At 37.4% G+C, this 14681-nt stretch overlaps 1 protein-coding gene across 50 annotated transcripts in view; it reads left to right on the forward strand.

Annotated features, from left to right (window-relative positions):
• The window catches only part of LOC137285016 (ankyrin-2-like), a 184514-nt gene that overhangs the window by 110292 nt on the left and 59541 nt on the right, over nucleotides 1-14681 (forward strand). For 42 of the 50 annotated variants that reach the window (XM_067817140.1, XM_067817149.1, XM_067817150.1 and 39 more), the window contains 4 exons: nucleotides 1551-1775; nucleotides 9336-9547; nucleotides 11902-12113; nucleotides 13441-13645. In XM_067817140.1, the coding sequence (XP_067673241.1) occupies nucleotides 1551-1775; nucleotides 9336-9547; nucleotides 11902-12113; nucleotides 13441-13645 (854 nt within the window). The remainder of the gene's footprint in view (nucleotides 1-1550; nucleotides 1776-9335; nucleotides 9548-11901; nucleotides 12114-13440; nucleotides 13646-14681) is intronic. The other 8 variants (XM_067817148.1, XM_067817169.1, XM_067817154.1 and 5 more) reach the window with 1 other exon arrangement.

Below are 14681 nucleotides of genomic sequence, written 5' to 3' on the forward strand. Positions count from 1 at the left end.
CCATGCGCTGATTCCATTAGCTATCTAAAAACCGATTCTGTCTGCAATGAGTGTTAGGAGCAGTGTCAACTCGACCCAACCATCATTGATTCCATTGACTCCCATTATCGATAACTTCTTAGAAATAATTAGCCTCCGAAATGCCGTCATCGGAGACATGGCCAAGCAAACAGTGTCTCCAGAAATGATTTGACCAAATGGGAAATCCTCTCGAATGAAGCTGAAAAGGTTGCAGTGTTTAAGAAATGCCATATTATCATATTCTTCTCTGAGGACAGCATCTGAGATTGAAATTTAGGATGTCTGAATTCTACTTATAGTGTTTTTTGTGATGCAGATATAGATTTTAGCCACTGCTACTGAGTTAGCGTGGTGACTGTGTTTGTTTTGTTTTCTATAATATGACGGAGGAGAAGCTATGTATGGAGCTTGTATGTGACGAAGAGAAATTGCCTTCACTCTTGGGAAATTAAATGTCAGACCTGGAATCAAAGGAAGACATTTTTTGAATTTCATTTACATAACATTCAAGCATTCGACAGGTTTAACCATTTCTTTTGGGCTCAGTTGTATTGTTTCTGAAACATTAAACATTGTTTTGAGGAAAATAAGGTCAGGCTTAATCACTGGTCTTGTATGGCAAAAAATATTCAGATTGAAAATCTTAAAATATCATACCAGTTTGACCTGGCTAAATATAAGTTTAACATGGATGTGTAAAAACTCTCCAGATATAATAGGCAATTTCACTCGGTTGACTGTAAGAGCTCTCAAATAAGAAGGTACAATTTTAACTTGACGAACTGTAGGAAGGAAGTGCAAATATGTGCTCAGCATGAATGTGCTTTCGCGACTGCATTTTGTCTAAGTTGTGTCATGCATTTTAGTCCGCCATGTTACAAGGGAAGCTTGATTAAAGTGACACAGTATTTAAGCATTGTTGCACAGATGCTGAAAGCTATGTTGTGACACATATGACCCACACTTGTGAAAATGTTGATGCACATGCTCGTCTGCATATTCTCCAAGGGCACTTTAGCAAGTCCATTAGACTGCACATATGCCTTGTTCAGCAGGATTTATGGGAAACATTCTTATCTGATATTTAGTATGGTAATAATTTACTTAAGGAACCTAAATGGCAATAAATTTTTGGTCAGTTTTTATTGCTGCTTATGCTTTAGAAGTCAGCAGCCATTAATCAGGAATATTTATTCATACTGAACTTGCTGAGTCTCCATTAGAGTTTTTAGTTTCTTCAGATGGTTATCTAGGCGGTAAATAATCCATGTTCACATATTATTCTTCTCCACTTTTGATGGGAACAGTTAGACATATCAGTTTATTTAAATATGCACTTCACATGTTATGTGATTACGTTTTGTGTATCAAGGGATGATAAAAATATTCCCATGACAAGTGGAGTAGTGAATTTATTTCTGTTATCATGATACTGTGTACATTAGCCATGTGGAGCAAATTACAAATATGCTAATGGAACAATTGTATGAACATGAAGATATTTATTTTTCTTTCTGTTTTGATTCCAGCTTCTTGATCAGCTTCATGGTGGATGCTCGTGGTGGCGCCATGCGAGGATGTCGTCACTCTGGAGTACGGATAATTATTCCACCCCGTAAGGCCTCTATGCCAACCAGGGTAACTTGCCGTCTGCTCAAGAAGGAGAAGCTGATGCACCCACCTTCGCTCAATGAAGGTGAAGGTCTCGCTGCCAGGATTCTTGAGATGGGCCCTGTGGCAACCAAATTCTTGGGGTAAGGGTTTATTTCTTAAAGAGAATTTAAGGTGACTAAAGCAACATGGTTTAAAATACATATTATGGTTTTGTAAAGTCTGAATGTGCAATACTGACTGTTATATCACAGTTAGGTATGAAACTGTGTTGATAACGATAGTTGAAGGATAGCAAAATTTAGTGGTGTCTGTTATTGTCTTAGTTTTGTTGTTGTCTCACACCATGCTCAGCAATATGACAGCTCTAACTGACCCTAACTGGTTGAAAGAGGAGCAGACACTATAGTGACAGACATTATGAACATCGGTCCATCATTATTGTATCCCGATATGAGACTCCTGTACAATATATCGATTTATCAACAATATATGGTGATACGTGCAATACATTACAAGTTACAATGGTGTATTAACATGGTGATGATGTAAGAAACTATTAAGCAACCATTTATCAACCAGCTGTAAGAGATTCTTTAGTATTTTCTGGTTGGATATAAATAGCATAACATCCCTAGTGCCCTCTAGCCTTTTGTGTTTTGCCACTGTCCCATCTTTGATCTCTGAAATGTGAAAACAGATGCCTTAGGGCTGTTTCACCTTCGAACAGAAGTAATATCGACTATGGAAATAAGATAGTAATAATAATATGCAAATTTTTTATCGCCGGCTACTTGGCTTAACACAAAAACACACTAAGGTGTAAAGGTTACTGATATGAATTTTTATCACAGTTTCTATATCATTTTAGCTCCAGATTCCAATAGCACCTACTCTTCCTATGCTCTTCCAAGGTACACCCACTTATAGCTACCTAGTGATCGCCAGACCAAGTGGAGAGATAATTTAGGTTGTTGTAGAGAAATATAGCACACACGCCTTGTACAGCTGAAGGAAGTCACTATCTAACGCCCATCTGTCCCTTATGTCAGGCAACAGTAGTACAGTAACAAGGGAAATCTGTGTATAACCATTAAGTTGAGATAGGGTTTGATTGGGTCAAGAGCTATGAGAACCAGTGGCTAAGAGCTGTTGTTTACAAGCATGGAAATTTGTGTGGAGTTTAATGAGTGAGTCATCTGAGACCTGCACTGTGTCCATCATCAACCTGACAATTTATGGTCATGGATAAACAGCAAACTTGAAGATGCAGGATAACCTGAAACACTGTCCAAAACTGTTTTAAGCCTCTCTCTTGCTCTCTCTCAGTGTCAGACCAACACCCAGGTGTAGTAAATAGAGCATTAGGCTTCTGTTCCAAACTTGTCATGTAAAACGTAGCAGTATAAAATGGCAACAGAGGATTAAATGGGACTGGTTGGATCAGGAGTACAGTAACCACATTAAACTGCAACTTGGTATATATCTGTGCACCTTTTGACTGGTATTCGTCTGGACCAGTCGTAACTCCAATTGCAAAGAACGATGCTCTTGCTTTTGGTCACAGGATTGTTAGGTCCAGATTTGATTGTTTGCACCTTTGCACATCTGGAAAATTGCTGAGTGTGGCGTTCAGTCAATCGATCAGTCAATCAATCAATAGTCAGGACCTGTAGAGATAGCAACACAATCATGTTAGTAGTGAGTGAGTTGGGTTTACCAGCTTTTAGCAATATCACAGCAGAGGACACCAGACATGCATGTTACTATGTTTATCATCAGTAATCCAACATTTGGCATGAAACTCTAATTGACCTCACCTTTCTTTGACATTGACAAAATGATGAAAGGATTACGCCGACAACTTGTCTACATGGATCATTATCAGACGGATAATAAATCCACCCTCAAGGTGTACTACTCAAAGTTAATACAAATAGTCAGATGTGTTGGCCTGTTTACATGTGCACTAGAGATATTATGTGAACCAGAGTCCTGACCCACAAAGTATTCGTAACGTTACGACTTTTCGTAGCACTAAAGTTTACCATAGGCTTACAGATGTCATAGTGCTACAAACGCTTTTTGGATCGGGACCCAGTTTTGTATTTCATGGAAGATAAATATCACCAGATAGGAAAGTTGTTTATCTCACTTCCTTATCAAACAAGCATATCACTGACACAGAGTCTTGCATTGAACCAGCGTACCATATCACGAATCTGGTGAAAATGCTGTTACAGGGTCACAACGGCTAACATTTTTGTCCTTTCTGATGCATCATGGCATTAGACATCTTGAAGCCTTGTTCTGTTCTAAGATCCAGCTGTCATTTATGACTGAATTATGGTCGTTGGTTCTCACAAGATTCAGTTAGACCAGGAAAATGACAGTCATTGCTCAAAGTTAATTCAAATGTCAAAACTGATTCCATCTTTTGTGGAGACCTATTGTGTAACGTTTTGATAATGAGTCACCGAGACAAATTTCAGATGCCATATGAAGTAGAATAAGCATTGTAACCAGCCTCATTGACCACGTCAGTTTTAATTATAGAAATATTCTAGCGTTTCTTTACAGCTTGTCACGAAAACTATTTCGGACTTCAAACCCTGACAGATAGGCAGTAAATATCTAACATGAGTTTCACAAACCATCATCCATTTTATTATATAAATATTCTACATTATCATTGACAAATATTTTCATGCCTCTGTTCTACAAATATGTGAGGGGATCATGGCCCATGCACCCAACAGTTGTGAGTTTGAATCTGATTGCCCTGTTCCAAGGTTTCTCTGTCTCCACATAGGCACATTGTGTGAAGCCCTTTTCTTTATTATTGCTTGAAGGTTGCTAAATTTGTTGGAAAACCCAACTCACTCACTCCCCACTGAATCTAACACACTAAGATATTAGTGATATAGTCTCAAAGCAGTTTCAAACCCAACTCACTCACTCACACATATATGAATGCCTTTTGCCTACTAAGTGTATCGCTTCGTGGGGACATTTCTAAAGCTATTATATGGTCCGTTATTACCGCATTCAAGATCATGTTCACTGAACAGTTGCATTTTTAAGCTGGTAGTTTACACAGGTTCTCAAAGAGGTCATCTTTAAGTCTTCTTGTCGCCTGTTGTTCAAGTCAAGATATGACTGCGCACAGATCCTGTAAACAATGCAACCTCAAGTATTACACACTATTTTGACGCGTCATGACCTAACCAAGGATATCATAAAAGGGTTGAAGAGTGTGTTCGAGATTATTGACAGATTAGTTTCAGAGTGTTACAGAGCAGTTTGTTTTAATAGGTAATGATAGAGAAAAGATAATATCCTAAAATTATGAACAATGGATTAAGAACAATTAAGAACAATGGTCAATGGATTAAGTAAAAGTACTTTGAATACCCAAATAAAACTTTAATCATGTTTTCATAAAGTGAGTTAATCTAAATATCATTTAGCTCCCAGTTCACACATCTAGACCCAGTATGTCACAGTTTCACATTACAATTGTAGAAGTATATCGTTTGACATTTGACAACTAAACTACCATACAGTGACACTAGGTGTTTTGGATGTTGTTTTATGTCCTGAAAGGTATCCATTTCAGAAAACTATAATATGATTTAAACTGGTGACAGAACGTCCAGCCTTCATCTGCTGTATATTAATTGAAAGTCTCTTGACAACTTATGGGTCATGTTATTATTATTTTAACAAATTATTGTTAGCAACAAACCTTTCCCACAACACCCCTATTTATTTATTGCGAGGTCTACTTGCCACAAATTGCTGTAACACTCTTGATTTGGCATATAGCAATAATTATTCATTGAGTCTAAGGCGGTAAACAGCATGCAAAAGAAAATTATTCATTTCCAATAAGATGTCAGTGTCCAACAGGTAAAATCAGACAAAATTCAAACAGACTGCAGGGTCAAGTACATGGGTTACACTAATTAATAGCAGGGGAAACTAGTCAGTATGTGTGACTGAATATTTGAAAGGATGTGGCCTGACTTAGTCCCCTCTATTACAAGTCGCACATTGCAGTGACAAGATAAACTGTCGATAGTGATGTATACAATAGTAGTCAAGGAGTATCAGAATTATTGAGGTCAGAGGATGTACATAAGAAGGGCATCAGTTGTGTCTGGATTACTGATGTACTTACCATAACACGTTTTGAGTCTGAGTTGAAGTCTGATGGGTAAAGCGTTTGCTCATCACAGTGAGGGCCCAGGTTTGATTCCCTACATGAGTACGTGTCTGTGTTGCATAAATACTGCTAAGAGTGGCATAAAACCATACCACTCACTCACTCATGAGTCAGTGTCCTAGTATGGAGAGTTAACGCCGAGACATTGGTGAAACAAATTCTGTAAAAAGCTACATTTTTTTTTGTAAATTCCAGCATAATATATTACTGATAAGAAAGTTGTGTTATTTTAATTTCTGACAATTGCATTGAGTTTAATCGGAGTCCTGTCCCATATATCAGTAATGTTTTATATGATTCATGCTGTATTGACATTTTGATGATGTCATAAATAAACAGAGGAAAAACTGGAATCTGTTGTTTTACAGTTATTGATTATTTGGAGTGTTAGTGTGGTAAGGGAACCTAAATATTTAATACAGCAATTTAAAGTACAGCTTCTAAACTGATAGAGTAAATTTTTCCTATTTATCTCAGGAAAGTGAAGCTTTTGGCGTAAAGGCTGTTGTCTCTTGTTATTTGTTTGCACAAGGACAGTCGGTAGCTTAATGGTTAAAGTGTTCCTTTAGCATGCAGAAGGCAGAGAATGGGTTCAGTTCCCACATGAGGAAAATGTGTCATGTTTGGAGTCCTGACCACGAAACTGCGGAAATGTTGCTAAGGGCAACCAGGGGGTAGAACCGTACATACTTCTTAGACCTCAAATAATGAATTATTACCAGTTACTTCATTGCAGTTTAACTAATAAAGTTTGGTCTGAAAGGGGCAGAGTGTATGTTACCATCTGTTCCGTTGTCTTCTGCTTGATGTCTGACTGAAAGAACATGGTACGTGACACTATGTTAAGGTCATTGACATGCAGTCTGTTGCACTTCCTGTAAAAAACAAAAATAAAAAAATCAAAGGTTGATAATGTAAAATATGGAAATGTCCCTTCCTACTAATAGCTCAGGTCAGTTTCTGATTTGTATTGTACAAACAGCCGCCATTTTTTGAGCTGTGAATGAAAATTATACAATAGACCAAGGGTGATATTTTCAGATAAACACTACACTTTATGAGCCTGACCTTTACACAGGGTAATACATTATTAAACTGACACTGGTTCCTCCATTATATATATCCTGTCTCACTTTGATTTATGAAAATAATATTCTGACATTTAATTAGCCTTGGGTTTGTTTCAAAAGGCTTTGTTCGGGGATGTTTTACTGCTTAGCACTGGGGGCCACTGGTAGTGCATTGATCTAAGATGTCTTAATTAGCTGTGAAAAATTGAATCCCTTGGACTTGCCAGGAACGTAGGATCATGGGCTCAAATCTTAGTTCATCCTGATTAACTATCTAGGTTTGCCATGCTTGTTGATTTCACAAAAAGTCAACATGCGCATCCAATATCATCTCAAACTTTCATGGTTTTATTCAAAATTCAATATGTTAACTTACTGTGCCAGTACATATCATTTATTCTATGAATATTAAGTAACTATGTGTAATGATGATAATACAAATAAACTTTGTAGTGACAGATATGGTCAGTCTGTCTTTGGAATGTCTGTGGAATGAATGTTGCTTTCTGAAATATATTAAGAGCACATTTTACAATCAGCTTTCATTAGGGTTGTGAAAATAATAATCATGTCAATAAATGTTAGCAATTCGCTGCATGAGAAACAAAGACACTGCCCCAGTGGAAGAGGTGAAGATTTCTGTCAAGTATGTACCTGATGGGTACATCCAGCTGGCCATGGATACAGTCACACATTTGCTCGTGTTTCCTAGATGTGTTATATATAATGCTCCAAAACACTCATCGAAAGGTGCTTTGATGCCGAAAGAAATACAAACTTGCCCGCACAGTATGTGTTATCGGCCATTCTGATAATGGCACTGAAGCTGAACTACTTAAAATAGTTCTTGTAACCAATATTCCATCAAAACGGTATACAGCATTAAGATTATTAAGATTAAGATTAAGTAGATTAAGGACATAGAGATGTGAGGAATATTGATAGCAGATTATATTGAGGAGAGACTACATGTTTAATGCCAACTGAATGTGATACGAATCTACCTGCTATCAAATGTCAAAATACATTTATTTCATTGAGGGATGTGAACCGGTCATGTGTTCTGTGCAGTTACCTGCAAAGATTCCAGGTTGAGATAATGGTAAGACAGTGGTTGTTTGGCGCTTGTGAGGATGTAACAGGACACTCATGGAGGAAGCCTGTACCTGGGAACTATCCCCAGACCAGACTTGGAGGGACTGGACTCTTTGATCTATGTCTGCTGATTATTGTCTTGGGTATCCTAGCAACAGGCTAGTTCTGAAGTTGTGGGCATATTGGATACTACACCTGAACCCATGTGGAAGATCCATGCCATTATCACAGTGTTTATATCTTTTAGTTGTATGTAACTTGGCACCCAGTAGATGAGGAGTTATACACCCAAACCATACAGACAGGAACATGAAATTATCAGTGTTTATATCTTGTACGTAAGTAGGCAGCAGGTAAATATGGAGTTATACACCTAGACCTAGCCTTGCTCAACTGCTGCACAGAGTGCTAAGCCAATGGATAGACAGTAATTCTGTCCTTTGAAGACAGACCAGATAAGTGGTAATTCAAAGAGTCCAGTCTGTTGTTTGTATTTGATCAAATAAATTTAATTTAGATAATTAGCTATTACTTTAAAGTCTTGTGCACGTCTAACCCAAACCCTTCTATCAAAAGTTTTAGCAGTGTTCATCCTAAGTTCTGTATAACTTGGCACCAGGTAAACATGATAGATGTATACATGAAAAACACAACATTTCAAAGACTGGTATTATCCAGCTAGTCAAATATGAGTTGTATGTAATGTGTCGGGTTGATACAGAGAGTTATACACCGAAATTAAACCAAGACAGCTCCTAGTTCCTACCAGACTTCCATCCACCATCTTGAACCAAAGCTATAAGCAGGTGTCCTTGACTAGAGTTGGACATAAGTAAACATGACGTGACCAGACTCTAAGCATGGCAGCAAGTTTTTGATTCTAGGCTCTGTCAAAAACACAAGCAGACCTTGATGTACCCAGATGCACCACATGTATTACCATCAATCCCATTTTACAAGCAGTTAGCATTAGTATCCATTTTACATTCAGTTGACATAATTTTTTGTGAAAGTAATACATTTTGCACAACTTCATCGAAGGCTACACCTCTGAAATGTATCGTTTCACATGAAATCACACTTTTTCATTGTTTCTTTGTAGCTGAATAAATGGGTGAAGTATTGTGATATATCACTGCAAATGCACCAGACACACACAACATCTCTTATCATAATGTGGCTGTTTGAAGCCGATCTGGAAAGGTTTGGGCAATAGTCTGTGACCATAAATGAAAGCTAGGTTCACCACTCCATATAAGGAAATGCAGGTATGTTTAAACATGTTAGTAATAAGGTCATTATTGTTTCAGGCCAATCATCATTGAGGTTCCCCACTTCGCATCACTCCGAGGCAAAGAGCGCGAGGTTGTTATCATGAGGAGTGACAACGGCAAGAACTGGTATGAGCACCCTATGGTGGCCACGGAAGAAGCAGTGAATGACGCCCTTGGCGGCAGTCTGGAAGGTGCTGAAGGCGTGACGCCCACGCAGTCACAGTCTGGCTCGGTGTCTAGCTTGTGGAGTGAGCATGTCCTTAGTTCTATTGCACGCACATACACACAGTCACATTTGCAGGCTCAGTCACTGAAAATATATGCTATGTAAAGAGTATACATGAGTGCCATATACTTCTTTAGCACCTTTGTAGATGATAGGGCAGTCTTTACCTCTGAAAGTGTACAATATACAAAGAATATATATGGAGTTATAAGTGGAAAATGCAACATAGATGTTGATAGAAACAAAATGAAAGAGAGATGAATCTAGACTTCAGGACTGCAGCATTAAAGGGAAAGAAATGTGGTGAAAACAACTGCATAAAGGTGAAGTGAGTGAGTTTAGTTTGAGCAATATGTCAGGTTTATGTTTGCTGTTAGGATAAAGTTTGCTCTTATCAGCATTTGAGAGGTTCGAAATGCAGTTTTTCAGAAGTTATCAATTATTAGTCTGCCTGCATCTAATAGTAATTGATATGATAGTAAATGTGACTGTTTACATCTTCAAAATTCATGTTTGGAAGTCACATGATTTTCAATTCAAGAATTCGGGGTGATCTGTTATAATAAATAATTGTTGTTTTTGTGTATATTGAGAAGTTACAGAAAGAAACAGTTGAAAGGTATCAACAACAGCACATCTGCTTTTGTACATGATATTTTTTTATTTTATTCTCTGTGTCCTCTGATTGTCTTAATTTATGTAGAACTTTCATTGTCTATAAGATTATATCTCCAAGGTGTCTTTGGACAATGGCGGTATCTCTGTACCACTATACTACTCAAAAGAAGTTAGAGAAGACCTATTTATTTGATATTATGGTACTTGATTTGTCATGTTGTGTGCATGCATGTGTAAGCTATGTGAGAAAAATAAATTTTCTTAAACTTCTTTTGAGTGGTATACCTATAAAACTGTTCATTTATCAGTATAGCTTGTCTTGTAAATTGTGTATTGTCACAACCTTTCTATACCTTGTCTGGTTTAATGTAAGTACCTACTACTGATGTGGTGTAGTGATGTAGATTTGAATATTCCTCTCGTGTCCCAATCAGTACAAGTCCTGTCGGCATTGCTGTGTGTTGGAATTAGATATTGCAAACTTGTAAAGGCTTGAATGTGCATGGAAAACATTTCCCATGACCACTCTTAGCAATGAACTTTATGGTAAGACTACAAAATACTGAACCCCTTCCGCCATCTTTGAAAGCAAGCAAGTTTACTTTTGCTTAAGGTTGGGGTAGGGCTTTGGGTTACATTTGGGGCTAGGGTGATGTGACACTAAACAATATGGCTGGTAGATATCTGGACCTAGATTTTCGAAGCTCTCTCAGTGCTAAAATAGTCGTAAGTTCATGTCAATGTATGGCACTTAGACTATCTTAGCGCTAAGAGAGGTTCGAAAATCTAGACCCTGGTAATCTGTAAGTGTACGTGCACTTAAATGTCTGAAAATGTCATGAAATATCCCATCAACCATTGCACACAGCTATATCTGACTCCATCCAAAGGAGATATCTCAATAACTATTATTCATAGACTTGAGGATGAAAGAAATCGAGCCTCTGGCTTAAAATGTCTTGTTTCAAGTGTTTAGAACCGAATCTGACTATTTCTGTGAAACAGAAAATATGACAATATATTTGGAGTTCCATCAATCAGAACATGTAGAAATATTTACACAGTTTTCAAATGCACTTCTGCTGTGATTTTGGGCACATCATTATGACCTCTTTGGTGAGGGAAGTAACATGTTACTGTCTCACTTTGCAAACATTTTTATCGTTTCTTGCTGAAAAGGTGCATGGTTTCAGTGACATGTAGAGATGTTGTCCCCGTAAACAATGAAGCTGTAAATGTTCATCTGGGCACACTTGCACAAAGCAATGTTAACACTACAATGATAGTAACTTGAATTCTCCAATAAGTAAGATAGTCGTAGCGCTAAGATCGCTTTGTGCAAGTGGGCCCAGGGCTATTATAATAGCCGGCCAGTCAATCCACTGGCATACAATGATTTGTTCATTTGGAATTTCCAAAATGACAAGTGAAAACTGAATGATAATCTGTTAATTGAATAACCATTAAAGGAGTAGTTTGTACATAGTTAATGCATAAATTTGTGGGTTTATTTTGTATAATTGGTTATAATGCAAAAACTGATTTTTGTTTACTCTTAGACGACCCACTGTTTGAAACTAAGAATAAATAGTAACATGACATTATGAATCTTGATGTAAGAATCTTGTTGATTTTAACCCAGTGATGTTCATCAAGGATAGTGTAGATTCCAATAGATGCTATTGTCTAATTTCAAGGATATGTAATTAATATTACTGCTTGCTGAACTTTTGAAATATGTAATGGCTGTCATTGTAGAACTTGACCAAGAGGAAGAACTCACAGCCAAGAGAATCACCCGTATCTTGACAACCGATTTCCCACAATACTTTGCACTAGTGACCAAAGTGCGCCAGGAGAACAAACAGATCGGTGAAGAAGGAGGCGTAATCAGCTCAACTGTCGTACCCCAGGTGCAAGCTGTCTTCCCTGAGGGGGCGCTCACAAAGACCATTCGCGTTGGCCTGCAGGTAGGTTCTCCTTGGCAGCATGGGAATAGCTCTGGTGACAACTTTCTGGCAACTTGGAGGTCACTTTGATGGGATGGGGATCAACCAGGACAAGAAAATTACTTCATTTACTTTATTTGGGTCCTTGAAAGGTACTTGACACTAATTAAAAGAAGATTTGCTCTGTAAACATAGTGGAACACAATTAAAATACACTTCAGGAATCACAAGTATCTACTATACAAGAAGCATTTAGTTGAGGCAGTTAGTTTTCAAAATGGAACAATTCTTTCTTTTCAACTTTTAACATCAAAGTCATCAAAATGTAAAAAATATTATGAGAAATGACAGGTACTGGTGGACCTGAAATGTGTAAATTGTACATAAAAGTCTGAAGTTTTCTGTGAGTCATGGATGCCTGAGTTCCAAGAATGTCAAGGTTGAGAAAATCCTTCCAATAGTGTTGGAGTATACTTGTTCTGCATTTAGCACTTCCAAATGGGCTGTTTGTAGCTATTACTTGTTTAGAGATAAGTATTAACGCATATTTAATACTATTAAGACCTCTTTTTTAAAAGCATTTGGCTATATTTGTTTCTTAAGCGTACATGTGGAATTTTATCTGTAGCCGTTAAGTGAGCTTTGAAAACTCAGTTATCAGTGATTTCAGAAATCATCTAAGTAAACTAACAGGACGACTTGAAGTTAGATATTGGCTCCAGGAAAATCTGTCTTGAATGGGGATGATGTAGGGTTTTGTTAGAAATGTGTAATATCAGTGTTTTCTGTTTCTGCTGCCCCGTTCTGTATTATTATTATTGTTGTTTCTTAAGTCATTTACAGTCGAACATATCTGCATCAGACATGTCAAGGATGATCCTGATTGAACAGACTGATCTCCATGTTTTCTTTTTATTATATGATTTAGTTGATTATGTCAATTCTGTATTGTATTCAATTTATGGACTTCATGACTGACATAGGCTTTTACAGTAGAACTGCCCAGTGAAGCCAAGAAATAATCGTGTGGAATTTTTATTTTTTTGTTTGTAGCCTACCGGGCGTTACGCTGCAAGGCCAGTAAAGTTTGAAGATCTTTGAGATGACGGGAAATTTTCATTTATTTTTCTATGAATATATTTTTAGTTTATTTTGGACTATGCTTTCTGTTGTCCCATTAGCCAGTGTAGCGGAGATTGTCAGTTCTTAGCATGAAACACGAAACCAAGTCGGTCGTCCATTCAAACCCTGTCGTTTAGTTTCCTGGACGTAATGTTATGTTGGATCTTGTGGAACTGGACATTTATTTTGCCGTGACACTCGTTTTTCTGTGGTTTCCTGTCGCTAGGCACAACCCATTGCACCTGAACTCGTTGCTAAGCAACTTGGCAACCGTGTGGCAGTCAGCCCCATCGTAACGGTTGAGCCCAGGCGCCGAAAATTCCACAAACCGATCACATTGACCATTCCGGTACCGAAGGCTTCTCAGAAGGGAATGATCAACCAATATGGGGGAGATCGGCCGACTCTCCGACTTCTCTACAGTATTTCTGGTAAGGCGAGAAACAGTGTCAGCGGTTGTCATGTTTGTTTATTTCACATGTCCTGTATCAGTTCTGTGTTGTGTGGTCAATGTGTCAAAATACTTGATGGAGGAACGCAGAGAACAAATTAAGCTCATTTCATTTCATAAATATTTCATCTTTTTGGATTCTGTTGAAATTCAAATTTGAATTTTATTTGTTTAAACAAATCCCACTGAAACAAACAAACCCCAGTGAAGCATCCAAATCTAACAGTTGTAATTTGATTTTTTTGTTTTAACATATTTCAAACAAATATTCATTTCATATTTGAAGATTTGCAAACTCATCAAGTATGTTGTGCATTGTCATAGAGTGTTTTGAGGAATGATTATCATATTCTGTAATGTGTTGTAATCATACCAAAACATGATGATATTTACAGGTAGAAACAGATCAAACAGGAATTAATCTTGCTAAAGAATTCAAATGAATAGGGCATGCCAAGCACGCTTGATTTTAATGGATTTTATTCCACAATTTAATTGTAATAATTTGACTGTAAGAAAAGGCTGCATTAGCTGAGGCTACCACTTTTATTTTATATATTTTAAATTGCTTAGAAATTTTACATTTGTTTTAACACAGCGATAGGCACATTGTTATTTTGTATGTCGTGTCATTCTGGTGCTTGTGATATGTATGTTTGTATGTGTACATTTAGAGGTTGTATTAATGATGTATGTGTTAATTTTTGTATAGCATGAACCAGGATTATGGCATATTTTCCTGATTGTCATCAGCTACCATATTCCACTCTGTGGCCTTAAGTCACGGAAACCACACGTCCTGTAACATGTCATTATGAAATCTCTGGTTTCAAATTTGTGACTAAGTTGTTGACAGAAAAAGTCTAGGGTACCAACCACTGTCATAAAAGCTGACAAATCAGTCACAGTGGCTGCTGTCCATTTTAGTATGGATGACCATCAGGAATGACCACATCTTTACCTGTGGCCTGTCTGATTGTGTACCATGGTATCCTGATGTTAAGGGTGACAAGAAT

The sequence above is a fragment of the Haliotis asinina genome, chromosome 5, assembly GCF_037392515.1.
Source record: "Haliotis asinina isolate JCU_RB_2024 chromosome 5, JCU_Hal_asi_v2, whole genome shotgun sequence".
NCBI classification, from domain to species: Eukaryota; Metazoa; Mollusca; class Gastropoda; order Lepetellida; family Haliotidae; genus Haliotis; species Haliotis asinina.